Raw genomic sequence first — 15,752 nt, 5'->3', positions numbered from 1 at the left:
TGGCGGGATGAATTTTCAACAATAGTCCATGTAACATTGCCCACATCATCTACATCCATAGGGGTAGGATCACACAGTGAGTGATGCAGAATATCACTGTGTGCGCTGGACGTTTGTTGTGTACTATCATCATTCATATCTGGAAACGATGCATGGGACGCCAAGCGATAATATTACCTCCGGATCTAATACGGTAATGAGAGAGAGAGAGAGAGAGAGAGAGAGAGAGAGAGAGAGAGAGAGAGAGAGAGAGAGAGGTGGTTATGGGATGAAGGGGAGATAAACAGGACGGAGGGGGAGATAAGAATGTGTGTGTGTGTGTGTGTGTGTGTTACCTAACTCTCTCTCTCTCTCTCTCTCTCATTACCGTATTAGATCCGGAGGTAATATTATCGCTTGGCGTCCCATGCATCGTTTCCAGATATGAATGATGATAGTACACAACAAACGTCCAGCGCACACAGTGATATTCTGCATCACTCACTGTGTGATCCTACCCCTATGGATGTAGATGATGTGGGCAATGTTACATGGACTATTGTTGAAAATTCATCCCGCCAGAGACACCCAAAGCTAACAAACTCTATTGGTTTTTCATATAATGTAAAACGAAAAAACAAAAATGGGTCGGTTGACTGGCAGTGATGCAAGCGGTCGCGAAGTGCTGTAATGTGTCGCGCAACAGTAAAACAGGTCGGAGACAACTTTATACCTAGCACCGCTGAACACTGTCATCCCGCCGAACCCAACACAACTACAGTGCATCAAATCCGAGCTGCTGTGATGGAAGAGGCATGCGCCAATATCTTCAACAAAGATCGTGTAAACCGTAGAGGCGGTGGCGTCGCCCTTTATGTCAAAAGCTATTTGCAACCCACTGACAAAACACCGGGAAACAGTAACGTTGAACATTTGTGCGTGCGAGTAAACATTGCAAAAGTCAACTTAAATATATCTGTCACCTACAGACCTCCCGGGCAATCACTCGATGACGACCTTGAAATGTACAGCGTCTTAAGGCAGTCACTTAATAACAACGACTCACTGATATTAGGAGACTTTAACCTCCCCCATATCGACTGGGCGACACTGTCAGGTACAGAAGGCGAGTCACATAGAATGATCGAATTTCTAGAAGAAAATTATCTAAGCCAAATGGTTTCTGAGCCAACTCGACAAAATAATATACTCGACCTTGTTATAACGACCCAAGATAACCTAATCAGTAGTGTCACGGTAGGAGAACACCTCGGTTCTTGCGATCATAAATTAGTGCGCGTCGACATTAAAGCTCAATCATCAGTGACTGAAAATAAAGTAAAGGTGCCCAATTTCATAAGAGCTTACTTCGTAGAAATCGACAAAACTAACAGAAATACAACTATCAGATGACGGCAACGTAGAGGAAGCCTGGCTAAGCCTTAAAAATCACTTACTCACTCAGCAGAACACATTCGTCCCCTTGTGCGAGAAGCGAATTAACACTAATAAAAGCCCACCGTGGTTTAATAGCGAAATTAAACAATCAGTCAATGAGAGAAAATTGTTTTACAGGTTAAAGAAAGAACAAAGCACGCCCGAAAACATTAGACTTTATAATGATGCCAGGCGACGAGTAAAAAGACTAGTAGGTCAGGCAAAGCGTAGATACGAAGAAAATATTGCAGCCAACTGTAAAAATATTCAAATCTTTCTTCAGTTACATAAACAACAGAAAGGCGATCAAAAGTGGTATTGGACCTTTAACAAACAGCGACGGTGCACTAGTGACTGACAGCCAACACATTGCAAACCTCTTAAACAATTACTTTTCCTCGGTGTTTAATACTAACAGTCTTCCTCTCGCTACCACCAACACCAGTACTATTGTAAATCTCGAGCATTCATTGCCTAATTTTGAAATAACAACCGATGAAGTCCTTAAAGCTCTCCATTCACTTAAAACAAATAAAAGTCCTGGACCTGACAAAGTATATCCAACTCTGCTGAAAGAAACAAAGAGCGAAATACTCTCCTCCCTCACAATCGTATTCAATATGTCCTTGCGACAAGGCATCGTCCCTTCAGATTGGAAAAAGGCTAACGTGACACCGATTTTCAAGAAAGGAGTACAGTACCAGGTAATTACAGGCCCATTAGTCTAACTTCGGTTGTAGGTAAGCTACTTGAGGGCATAATTAGAGACAAAATTGTGAATTACCTTGAAAGCCACTCATTGATTGGGGACTCACAACATGGCTTCCGAAACAAAAGATCCTGCCTATCAAACCTATTAACCTTTTATAACGACCTCTTCACTGTTTATGACGTAACCAAATCACTGGACGTAGTCTATCTTGATTTCAGAAAGCGTTTGATAAAGTCCCATCATAAATTACTTTACAAATTAAAGCAAATAGGTATTGACGGTCAAGTAAACCAATGGATCGCGAATTGGTTGAGCAACAGACAACAAAGAGTAGTGATTGACGGATTTAACTCAGAGTGGGCGCCTGTCACTAGTGGCGTCCCTCAGGGCTCGGTCCTTGGCCCAGTGCTCTTCATTATTTACATCAACGACGTGGATGTTGGACTCAATAACCGCATTAGTAAATTTGCAGACGACACAAAGATTAGCAACTCGGTTCTCACTGACGAAGACAGGCAAAGCCTCCAAGAGGATTTGCACAAAATTTCAGCTTGGTCGGATAGATGGGAGATGCCCTTTAACGTAGACAAGTGCCAGGTCCTTCAAGTTGGAACGAGGAATAAGAAGTTCGAATACGAAATGCGCGGCGTTAAACTCAAAAGCGTTCAATGCGTCAAAGACTTGGGGGTCAAAATCGCGTCAAACCTCAAATTCTCACAGCAATGCATCGATGCAGCAAATTAAGCGAACAGAATGTTGGGCTTCATTAAAAGAAACTTTGTATTCAAGAATAAAGATGTAATACTCCCGCTCTACAACAGTTTAGTCAGACCCCACTTGGAATATGCGGTACAGTTTTGGTCTCCCCACCATGCAAAGGATATTGCTAAATTAGAAGGTGTTCAGCGTCGGGCAACGAAAATGATCCCTTCCTTGCGCAACAAATCCTACGAAGAAAGGCTTTCTACCCTTAACATGTTCTCTCTTGAGAAACGTCGCCTCCGAGGAAAACTGATCGAATGTTTTAAAATACTTAATGGTTTCACGAATGTAGACAGATCAACATTGTTTATGATCGATGACACTTTGCGCACGAGGAACAATGGCGTAAAACTCAGATGTAGACAAGTAAATTCAGACTGCACCAAATTTTTCTTCACCAACGTTGTAGTGCGAGAATGGAATAAGCTTCCACCGTCAGTGGTCCAGTGTAACACGATTGACTCCTTCAAAAATAAGCTCGACCGTCACTTCCTTCAACTTAATATCAACTAGAGCAGAAATGCAACGTTTTGGAGTCTTCTGATTAATGTAAAATCACTTAGGTTTAAGGACAGACCACCAAGTCTGGACCATGGGGTCTGTGTGGTCTGATTTTCTATGTAAATCTATGTAAATCTCTCTCTCTCTCTCTCTCTCTCTCTCTCTCTCATCAAATATCTTTTTTCCAATCTTTGTAGTGCTTGTAAAATATGTTTAGTTACATTACGATAAAGATATAGGAAAATAGTGGTACTCTTCAAAATATATTAAATTTTTGGCTGAACAAAAACATACGGACAAGTACTACCTTGATGTGGCGATGGTGGCGGCAGGGAAGGATTTATGCTACTATGTACATGCAATTGCGGCGGTGCACCATCATCACTCATATCTGGAAACGATGCATGGGACGACAAGCTATAATATTACCTTCAGATCTAATACGTTAATGAAGAGAGAGAGAGAGATTTTACTACAAATCTAACAGTACCGAATAATTGGTCGAAATACCGACACAGTACCTGTATTTTGTTGGCAATTACTGCAGTACCAATGTACGTCAACCAACTCCCCACGGTTCATCATTCGATAATCAAGCTGGCTTACACCCGAGTTGCAGGTACGGTGTTGCCATTTATAACAGATTTCACACTGCAGTGCTTGCTGCCTTGGCCTTACTTCATTAAAACAAACGATGCACGGGTATGTTGGCAGAGCAGTCGCCATGATGGAAGTGTAGCTATAATAAAATTTGTACTAGAAAGTAACCTAATTTGGCTGCTTCGAATTGTTTTAAATTATTCGTTCATTGTTCATTGTTCAGCCATTGATCCGATAAATACTTATAAGCAAACATGAGATTTGGGGCGCACCGACTTGGTTGTGGGGCGCACTGGGGCGCATCAACTTCCCTAAGAGTCGATGCGCCCCAACTTACGGGGCGAAAGGACTTGGGGCGCATCGTCACTGGGGCGGATGGACCTGCTACCGGAAGGAGGGGAGGGCCAGGGTGTGGACGGGCTACACTTGGGACAGGAAGGAGGGGAGGGCCAGGGTGTGGACGGGCTGTACTTGGGACAGGAAGGAGGGGAGGGCCAGGGTGTGGACGGGCTGTACTTGGGACAGGAAGGAGCGGAGGGCCAGGGTGTGGACGGGCTGTACTTGGGACAGGAAGGAGCGGAGGGCCAGGGTGTGGACTGGCTACACTTGGGACAGGAAGGAGGGGAGGGCCAGGGTGTGGACTGGCTACACTTGGGACAGGAAGGAGGGGAGGGCCAGGGTGTGGACTGGCTACACTTGGGACAGGAAGGACCGGAGGGCCAGGGTGTGGACTGGCTACACTTGGGACAGGAAGGAGGGGAGGGCCAGGGTGTGGACTGGCTACACTTGGGACAGGAAGGAGGGGAGGGCCAGGGTGTGGACTGGCTACACATGGGACAGGAAGGAGGGGAGGGCCAGGGTGTGGACGGGCTACACTTGGGACAGGAAGGAGGGGAGGGCCAGGGTGTGGACGGGCTGTACTTGGGACAGGAAGGAGGGGAGGGCCAGGGTGTGGACGGGCTACACTTGGGACAGGAAGGAGGGGAGGGCCAGGGTGTGGACGGGCTACACTTGGGACAGGAAGGTTCAGGTAGATAGCGGAAGTCTTGCCTTTGGATCGGCACTTCCTGATGTGATCTTGATACTGTGGTCTTGTGGTCTGGGTCTGGGTCTTATTTCTGATTTGGCTTCACTATATTGATTTTATCTTTTTCTTTCGTATTTCCCAGAATTTAAAAATCGTTCTTTTACTTTGCTCAATCCCTTGTTCTTCAAAAAGGAGTCTCCCTATTATATTTTCCTCTTCTTCGTCATAGGGTCGTTGCAACATTAAATTTTTCCCCCTTTCTTCCCTATAAGCATCACACTGCAGCAAAAAGTGGTTCAAGTCTTCTTTATCAGCTCCACACATTACACAGGTTGTTGGCTCATTCTTAAATCTATTTCTATCACCAAGGTTCATATTATTTGTACGGCATTTAAACATAATGATCGACTCTTCATTGTTGTCATATATTTCCTCTTGCCCTCCATTTCTTTTCTCCATTCTCTATACAGCTTTAAACTTTCCTTTTCTTGCAGGGTGCTTTTCCACTTGTCTGTGTCCCACTTGTTCACTTTTTCACCAACTTTAGCATTACTTACTGCCATTCCCCTGATCCCCTCTAATTTTCTGTCCTCCAACAAACCCTTTATCCATTTATTCTTCCTCTTTTCCAATCTCATTTCCTCAAGCACCCTCTCTAGGAGGTTGTTACTTTCCCCTCTCAATATGTGCTGCAAGTATTTCAGCTGCCCCTCCATTATCCTTCCCTTCATGCTGGAGATTCCTATTTCTCCCCTTAACGCCGCTTCTTGTGTGTAGCTAGGTGCTCCCATTATTTTCCTTCCCACACTGTTTTCTATTCTTTGCAGTTTTTGTATTTCTTCTTTGCTAAAATCAATCACATTTGCACCATATAAGATTCCTGGTAGGGCTATACTTTTCCAATACACCTTTCCTATTGTTAATCTTGCACAACTTCTAGCAATTACAGAGTACGTTAGGTTGGCCATTTTTACTGCTTTTTCCTGCATTATTTGTTTTTGCTCTTTGAATAAGTTTCTGCTGTCATTAACAGTTATTCCTAGATATTTCAATTTGTTGCTAACCTTTATACCTTCTATTTCATTGGGTTTTTCTTTCATATTAAATATAATAATATTGCTTTTTTCCTTATTAATTTCTAGGCCACATTCCCTCCCTGATGCCAATACTTGTTCTATCACCTCTTCTGCATCTACTACACTACTTGCAAGTAACATTCCATCGTCCGCAAAGAAGAGTGATGTTATGCTAAAGTTCTCGTCTCTGTACCCTTTGTTCAGCTTCTCCAACTGATGCATAATTTTATATGTAACTAATTTGAATAATGTTGTCGAGCCCGTGCATCCTTGTCTTATTCCGCTGACTTCTATCGTTAGCTTTTCTTTTTCATCCAGCCTGACCTTAGTTAGGTCCCCATCATACAGTTTTGTGATTATGTCAATAGCTTTCTTATTTATGTTATATTCCATTAGCATTTTAACCATTGAGTCCCTTTTTACACTATCAAATGCTTTCGCAAAGTCAATTGATATTGCTATTAGTGGCTTTTTATTTATAAATGACTTTTCTACACAATGTCTCAGAATAAGAATATTGTTCTCCATTCTCGCACCAGCCGTAAATCCTGCCTGATTTTCTTTTTCCCAGTGATTTTTATTAAGTTGTTCTTCAATACCCATCCTTATTACAGCCATTAGTAGCTTGTATCCTATGTTTGTCAGAGCTATTGGTCGATATTCATTTACTTTTGGTTTTCTTACCTTGGGGATCATGACTGTTTCACTCTCCTTCCACTCCTCTGGTATTTCCCCTGTCTGTAGTGTGTGTTTGAATGTTTCTATTAGCATTTCCAACAATGTCCTGTCTTCTAGGAATACTTTATAAAACTCCGGTTTTATTCCATCAGGGCCTGCAGCTTTTTTATTCCTTAGATTAATTAAGCACCTTTTAACTCTTTCTTCAGTTATAATTTCATCTTCTAGGTATGTCACTCCCTCCCCTATTTCTAGAGCCATATCAATATGTTCTCTTATTTCAGTAGCACAGGCTTCTATATGGATAGGCATGTTCACTAGATCTCTCCCTTCTTCCTCTCCACTTTTGACCTGAAATTGTCTCCCCCTCACCATCTCAAGTTTAGTATTCTCCCTCTTTTTACATACTCCTCCTTAGTCCTGTCATTCCACTCCTTGTTGATGTTGTTTTGGTGCTTCCCGTATATGTCTCTCCAGTATGTCTCAACCTGTAATCTTACTTCTTCTCTTTCCAGTTTTCTGTTGTCCCTGCTATACACATTATCTATCAACTTTTCTGTCTCCTTTTCTTTGTCTCCCCGTAACATCCTTATATACTTCCAAGTGTTCTTGCCATTACTTTTGTCCTCTTTTATTTCTCTTGCTTTCTTTTCATCACTTATTCTCATCTCCCTTTTAAGTAATAATTGTAGTTTTTCTTTTTGATCCATATACTTTTGTTTCCACTTGTCTGCTTCCTCTTCTTCCTTTGCATTCCTCCTCCTCCTATGGTACGTTCTCCTCACCTTTGTCTCCTCCCGGATCTCTCTGGTAAACCATGCCGGTCCTTCCCTGACTTCTTCAACCCCTATGTTCTTCCGCCTGTAATGGCCCTTGAGATAACCATTGGCTGTCTTGATTATCCTCTGTTCTAGGTCCCTCATGTTCTTAACTCTGTCATCTAACACACTGGCTGTAAGTTTTTCTCCATATATCTTTAGTGAAGCTTTGTCTGTTTTATAATACTCTCTTGTTATCCATGATTTCCTGTTATACCTTTTCCTTTCCCGCCCCACACTTAGGTGAATTTCCATTAGATTATGGTCGGTCAGATCAAACTCTTCCTGTTCCTCATCAATTCTCATTTTGCTATATTTTTTGTAGAATTCATCTGTCACTAGGGCGTAGTCTATGACACTTTTCTGTTTATCTCGTGACCATGTATATAGCCCCTCACACTTAACGTCATTGAGCATTGTGAGCTTATACTTTTGTAGCCAGTCTAAAACCATTTTCCCATTAGCATCTAGGCTTTGATCACCTTTGTATCCTACATGGCCATTAAAATCTCCAATGATCAATACTGGTTCATCTGTACTACTCTCCACAAACTTTTCTGTTTCTGCTCTTATGAGTTTGTTTTTCTCTCCATCCGTAACACTAAAATAAACTACTATAATTAGAACTTCCCATCCCCTTATGTTCCCTTTAACTACTAATATATCTTTACATTTGGTTGTTATTTTATCAAAGTGTATATCCTTATTGTATTTATGCAGAATCATGAACCCTCCACCTTTTTTGTCTTTCAACTCTCTCATCTGTTCTGTTATAATGACACTACTACTGAAGCTTACATCTCTTATTTTCTTCTGAGTTTCACTTAAGCAGATAATGCTATTCTCATCAATAAGGTCTTCAATTTCCTTCACTTTAACCTTTGTCAGGCCTTGAATGTTAATAGCCTTAATGATGAAGTTGTCTTCTCTTCTATTACCATGTTTAACATTCACAATGTGATCAAATCCATTATTATACTTATATACCTTATTCTTAGTACTACTTACGTCATTATGCTTCCCTTCCCATCACTCCCTCCTCTGAACTCTTACCACCTTGCCCTTCCTGATGATCCACTGCCCACCTTCCTCTCTTCTTCTCCTGAGCTCTTCCCGCAGCTGGTTATTCTCCTCTCTCTTTCTTGGTAAGGACTGGGACAATGAATATCTCCTTCATAGTGTCCTCGGAAGGAGGGGAGGGCCAGGGTGTGGACGGGCTACACTTGGGACAGGAAGGACGGGAGGGCCAGGGTGTGGACAGGCTACACTTGGGACAGGAAGGACGGGAGGGCCAGGGTGTGGACAGGTTACACTTGGGACAGGAAGGACGGGAGGGCCAGGGTGTGGACAGGCTACACTTGGGACAGGAAGGAGGGGAGGGCCAGGGTGTGGACAGGCTACACTTGGGACAGGAAGGACGGGAGGGCCAGGGTGTGGACGGGCTACACTTGGGACAGGAAGGAGGGGAGGGCCAGGGCGTGGACGGGCTACACTTGGGACAGGAAGGAGGGGAGGGCCAGGGTGTGGACAGGCTACACTTGGGACAGGAAGGAGGGGAGGGCCAGGGTGTGGACGGGTACACTTGGGACAGGAAGGAGGGGAGGGCCAGGATGTGGACGGGCTACACTTTGGACAGGAAGGAGGGGAGGGCCAGGGTGTGGACGGGCTACACTTGGGACAGGAAGGAGGGGAGGGCCAGGGTGTGGACGGGTACACTTGGGACAGGAAGGAGGGGAGGGCCAGGGTGTGGACGGGCTACACTTGGGACAGGAAGGAGGGGAGGGCCAGGGTGTGGACGGGTACACTTGGGACAGGAAGGAGGGGAGGGCCAGGGTGTGGACGGGTACACTTGGGACAGGAAGGAGCGGAGGGCCAGGGTGTGGATGGGCCACGTGTGTGTAGGGTTGCCACCCTGACCTCAGGAAAATACCAACATCTTACTCTCCAATACGGAACTAACTGTATTTTAAGTTATGGGTCTTGTCTTGTTGCAGTGTAGGTGATGTTCACTTTGGGCGACTTGGGAGTCCACCGCCCCAACACTGTGCCCTACTCCTAGGGCCGCTTTCACTTTATTTGTTTTGATCGTTACCAATGGCGGTGATCAACGCATAGTTTTCCACGTGAAACTGGCCTATGGGGTAGTGGTAGAGGAGGTGAGAGGTGTTGAGAGTGTGTGGTAAGGTGCGGGGCTGGGCTCACCCCGCAGCCGCCACTACCCCATAGGCCAGTTTTATGTGGAAATACTATAGCGGCAATCACCGCCATTTGTAACGATAAAAACAAACAAAATGACTGAAAGCGGCCCCTAATGTGCCTCAGCTGGTCAGGGAGGGAGCTACTCTCTGCCCCCCTTGGAGTAGTCGTGTGTAGGACAGGGGGCTCATCAGGGATCCCCTGCAGAAACAGGTCAAATTTTCTCCTGAAGGTCTCCATGCTGCAGTTTGAGGTGTCCCTGATGTCCCTGGGCAGGCAGTTGAATAGTCTTGGTCCCTCGTTGGTAAAGCTGGCAGCATGTATGGACCTAAGACATTGACTGACTGTTTCAATGGATGTCCTGGGGCAGGTGCGGCCAAATTGGGGGTGTGTCTGGCGTGTTATCCCTCCTTCAGTTTGTGGTGATGGGTTAGGCACTTGCTTCTTCAGTGTTAATTATGTAGTACTATCTCTTCGTCTTTGGAGGGAGTAGAGTTGCAGAGTCTTGAGCCTGTCCCAGTAACTCAGATTTTTCATTGAGTTCAGCTTCCTTGTGAAGACCCTTTGTGTCTGTTCCAGTCGCTTGATATTGTACATTTTGTGTGGGGACCACAGATGGCACAGGTATTCCATTTTCGACAACACCAGTGACTTACAGAGCGGGAGGAGGTGTTCGGGTTCCCTCGTCTTGAAGGTGCAGAGTATCCATCCTGTCATCCTGCTGGCCGTCCTTGTGATGTCAATGTGCTCAGTGGGTGAAAAGTCATTACTAACTAGTACCCCCAGGTCATGTACGGAGCTGTTCTCTGCAATTTCTTGACCTTTCACCTGGTACTGTGAAAAAAGAAAGGAAACCGAAAGAGAGAACGGGTCATTTTAAAGCCACAGATGAAGCCTTACGATTGGCTGAGCTCTGAAAACACGCTTGTGATTCGCTGGGAGTCCAATGACGTCATCGCCGGCGCTCACCCAATCAGCGGCCTCACTGCCTTATTAACCCGTAGGCCGTAGACCGTAGGGTTGCGCTATGCCACCACCGCCTACAATTAGCTCGAATTAGGCGTTTTATGGCGAGCCCTTTTTAGGGTCCACCGTACCACAGCCACGACTCGTGAAAGCCTAAAAAAGGGTCTGCCCACGTTCTCGGTTTAAGGAGGGCGCCTGGGGGGGTCCCTCCTGGGCACACAGTATGTCCTATGGCTTTGAAATTTTAGTATGTTGTTTGTTGGTGTAAGTGTATGACATTCTGTGAATTTTGTGAAATTTGGGTGAATGTGTAGAGGAGACTCAAACAAAGCATAAAATCTTATTTTTGTTTCACAGACTTTAGTTGAAAAAAATATACCATAGAAACTTTGTGTATAGATCTACATTTATCATTTTGTAATTTTTTTCATTTTTTGTTCTGGCTTAAAAAAATTGAAATTTATTTTCACTAATAATTTTCTCCACTTTTTCTCCCGTTTTCTTTTTACATTTTAAAAAATGTACAAAATGAGAAAAATTGCCGTTTAGTTGTAGATTATATTGATACCTTACAAAAGACTGTCAGACGTTTTGTCGATTTTGTGAAATTTTTTGAAGTGTAAAAACTAAATTTTCAAGATTTTGGCTCCTTAAATTTTTTTTTCCATTTCATGTGTCTTGCCATTTGTATTCATTTGATTGTCATGAAATGTTCACATATGATTGTTTATACCTTGTTCACTTACTGGGCCGCCAGTGTGCTGAGCAGATGTTTCTCTTGTTGCATATCGGTACATCTGTGGCCCGAATAGCCCTTTCTATAAACTTTTACAAACATGAGTATATAAACAATTTGTGGGTAAATTTGTATTTATTATGACTGCAGATGTGTTGCAATGGTACCAGGTAATAAGTTCAAAATGATAAGGTAATAAATATATAGCTATGTAAAGGCATCCAAAATACATTTAAAGTTTGGTGACATTTTGCTTCCAAATATAAGCATTTCATTATGTAACAGTAATCAAAAGTAGAGGCAAATGCCCCTCATATCAAACAACGTAAAAAAAAAAATCCTAATAAATTAAAATCTTGCTTTCATAACAAAAAAATAATGCTCCAGATCACTACTTATTAGTACTTGGAATATTAGATTATCCCAATGGTTGATTTATTATAGTGTAATTTACTGAACTGTAGAGGGAAATACCACTCCGCAAATAACGTAAAAAAAAATTCCTGATAAATTAAAATTTTGTGCATAACAGAGAAGAAAAAATGTTCCCCATCCTGCTCTTCATCTGTTTCTAACTCGTCACTTTCCTCGGAGAGCTCATCATCTGGGTCATCTGAACTGACAAAAAACCTGAATCATCTGAATCACCAGATGAGGTATCCGATCGCCCTCCTTAAAAGATGGTCGGGTTCATTTTTGTTGAAAAGGAGGGAAAAAAACATTATTAATAGTTTTTTTATGTACAGCTCATCAGAATGTAAGATATTGTATCAACACAAACTCGTATAATAATCATAAAAACTGCACCAAATAGCAAAACAAGACTATATCGTCAGTGCTTCGCGAACTGGTACATATATGCGCCAACCCATGCCTGGTACATTGGTGCACCAATACGCGGCAGAGGGAAAAAATATTAGTGGTCCGCGATTTGGTTTATATTTGTACCGTGGATTTTTACACTATACTACAGGCTATCCTCTCATCATGATACATAACTCCTTTCTCTGCAAAAGTCCAACGGACACTGGCGTGGTGGGCGCCGTGAAAGTTCCGCGGAGCAGGCAAGAGCGCTGAGTTGCCAAACGCGATTAATGTGTTAACAGGCCTTAAAACTATCAAGCTTGCAGCTTTGGTCGCTGGATATTGTCCATTTACGTGTAGTTCTGTCTTAGTATTGTTACGAATATCGCTTCAGATTTATTTAGGTTAGTTCAAAAGACATATTTATCAATGAATATATTATTGCATTAGCTTATTATCAGTACACGCACTATTTGCCTGACCCGGTGGCCTGTGGCTTGCCTTCGGTGCACCCACCGCCGCCCTGATCCCTCCCACCAACTTCAGTTTCCCCGTCCTAGGGCTCAATGCATTCAGGCTAAAAATCGGGCAAACAGAGTACGTACTAGGTTTCATCTCAAGGAGCGTGAGCAATAGGAGCGCTGAAGTCGTCCTCAAACTTTACTTAGCACTAGTTAGACCTCATCTCGATTATGCAGTTCAGTTCTGGTCCCCCTATTATAGAATGGATATCAAGATGTTAGAATCTGTGCAGAGGAGGATGACAAAGATGATTCAGGGGGTGAGAAACTTGCCTTATGAAGACAGGCTGAAGCAGTTAAATCTACACTCTCTAGAAAGGCGAAGGTTGCGAGAAGACTTGATCGAAGTTTATAAATGGATGAAGGGATTTAATAAAGGGGATGTCAATAAAATTTTGAGAGTGAAAGAGCCAGGTAGGACGCGTGGCAATGGTTTTAAGTTAGACAAATTCAGATTCAACAAAGACATAGGCAAGAATTGGCTCACCAATAGAGTGGTGGATGAATGGAACAGGCTTGGGAGCCATGTTGTGGGTGCCAATACCATAGATACATTCAAGAATAGGTTAGATAAAGCCATGGATGGTGAAGTAAGGTGGGGTTGAGTGTACAGGAGCTGCCTTGTATAGGCCAACCGGCCTCTTGTAGACTCCTTACGTTCTTATGTTCTTATGTTCTTTTTTTTTTTTTTTTTTTTTCAGCACATGACTTTGTGTCCCAATGTCCACCACTGGTGTTAGTGTTGAAGTGAGGCATCGAGACAGTTGCTGTGGTCAGTACTTGTTCCGTCCCTGCTGCCGCTGACTTCAGGACTCCTTGGTGCATCCCTCGCCTTGCCTGCTCAATTGGTCACTGAGTGTGGCTTTGAAGCAACCTCGCCGCCTTCTCCAGCATCTCTGAGGTTCCTCAAGGCCAGCCAACTCCTCACATCCAGAGTAGTGTTGCAGTGGAGGCTGCAAGGCGGGACAGCAGCTGGAGTGGCTGGGATCAGCAGGAGCAGACTGCTACTGGTGTGAGGTTCAGGAGTGATAAAAAACACCACCAACACAACCACCAACAACAACAACAACTGCTGGCCTCTTCATCCTCAAAGGGGGAAGTTTGAATTTCAGAAGAGTGAGAAGATCTGAGAATGAGAGCAAGTTTACTGACCAAAGCCAAGAGTGTGAGAAAAGACATGCAGGGAAGGATGACCTCAACAAATACACCCACACACTCTGGTGTAAGACCTCATGAAAGTCGGGAGTGTGGCAAAAGGTTTAGTAATAGGAGTAACCCCAAACATCACACCCTTACACACACTGGTGCAAGAAACCATGAGTGTGAAGTTTGTGGGAAATGTTTCAGTCAGAAGGGTCACCTCAACACACACACCCTTACACACACCAGTGCAAGAAATTATGAGTGTGAAGTTTGTGGGAAATGTTTCAGTCAGAAGGGTACCCTCAACACACACACCCTTACACACACTGGTGCAAGAAATCATGAGTGTGAAGCTTGTGGGAAATGTTTCAGTCGGAAGGGTACCCTCAAATTACACACTCTTACACACACTGGTGAAAGAAATCATGAGTGTGAAGTATGTGGGAAATGTTTCAGTCAGAAGGGTAACCTTAAATTACACACTCTTACACACACTGGTGAAAGAAATCATGAGTGTGAAATCTGTGGAAAATGTTTCACTGAGAAGGGTACCCTCAAGAAACACACTCTTACACACAGTGGTGAAAAAAATCATGAGTGTGAAGTTTGTGGAAAATGTTTCAGTCGGAAGGATACCCTCAAATTACACACTCTTACACACACTGGTGAAAGAAATCATGAGTGTGAAGTTTGTGGGAAATGTTTCAATCACAAGAGTAACCTTAAAGTACACACTCTTACACACACTGGTGAAAGAAATCATGAGTGTGAAGTTTGTGGGAAATGTTTCAGTCAGAAGGGTACCCTCAAATTACACCTTGTTACACACACTGATGCAAGAAGTCATGAGTGTGAAGTTTGTGGGAAAAGATTCAAACTGAAGAGCATATTGGACATGCACGTCTTCAGACACTCTGGTCATAAAGGGTTCAAGTGCGATGTTTGTGGGAAACGTTTCATGACTAAGGGTGATATTGTCAGGCACATGAAGGTCCACTTCTCCTGAGGTGCTGTGCTGATTCAGTTCTGCTGTGTGTGTGAGTGCAAGTGTTTGTTGTGGTGGTGTTACAGGGCTGTGTGTAGCACAGAGAACAGAAAATATTCATCTGTTGGAACAAATGGTGACTGTGACGGCATGATCTGTTATTCACTTTCCACCCCAGGCTTCATGTGGTTGGTGGGTCCTGTGAAAGGTCTGGGCCCGTATCCTCGACAACTATTAATACTAAACTTGGTATTAACTTTCGACTTTGGTATTAACTTCACTCTCAAAGTGTATCCTCAACAACTATTAGCCTAATACCTACTCTTAACTTTGGTATTAACTTGAGAGTGCTGGCGAGGACTTCTAAACACTTAATAGTAAAGTTAATATTGAATCCCAGACCCAGACCCATATCAACATGGCCACCGGGCTTCCTCGTCCAGCCCGCCTCCACAATTTAGAGTTTGATAGGGCGCTTTGGAACTGTATAACGATGGTGAACTTGTCAAGACATACATATTAGACCGTGCAGGAATGGAGTATGTGACTGATTTGGTGAGAAGAGAGCTACAAGATCCAGTTCAAAGGGAGCATTCCCGAAACCCTGGGTTGCAAGTGATTTTGACTTAAAGATACTTGGCTACAGGAAAAATGCTGCAGTGTTCAAGTGATGAGTTAGGGGGTAAGCCAGAGTAGTGTAAGCAGGGTGATTGGAAACTCTGGCCGCCCTCAGTGCCCTGTAGGTAGTCGGGAGGTTTATCCAGTCTCCCTTGATAGGGTGGAGATCCGTGTAAAGCAAGCAGAATTCTAC

At 43.6% G+C, this 15,752-nt stretch overlaps 1 protein-coding gene across 4 annotated transcripts in view; it reads left to right on the top strand.

Annotated features, from left to right (window-relative positions):
* The window catches only part of LOC126987356 (zinc finger protein OZF-like), a 148,246-nt gene that overhangs the window by 31,686 nt on the left and 100,808 nt on the right, over positions 1-15,752 (top strand). For 2 of the 4 annotated variants that reach the window (XR_007740803.1, XR_007740802.1), the window contains exon 2: positions 13,515-13,830. Coding sequence is in view for 1 of the 4 variants with exons in the window: in XM_050844346.1 (XP_050700303.1) it covers positions 13,946-14,962 (1,017 nt within the window). In the remaining 3 variants the exon portion in view is untranslated. Of the gene's footprint in view, positions 1-6,154; positions 6,327-13,514; positions 15,536-15,752 lie in introns of those variants that run through there. The other 2 variants (XR_007740804.1, XM_050844346.1) reach the window with 2 other exon arrangements.

This window comes from Eriocheir sinensis, chromosome 64 (genome assembly GCF_024679095.1).
Source record: "Eriocheir sinensis breed Jianghai 21 chromosome 64, ASM2467909v1, whole genome shotgun sequence".
NCBI classification, from domain to species: Eukaryota; Metazoa; Arthropoda; class Malacostraca; order Decapoda; family Varunidae; genus Eriocheir; species Eriocheir sinensis.
Note: the sequence above shows the minus strand (reverse complement) of the source record. Positions and strands in the feature narration are given on the sequence as shown.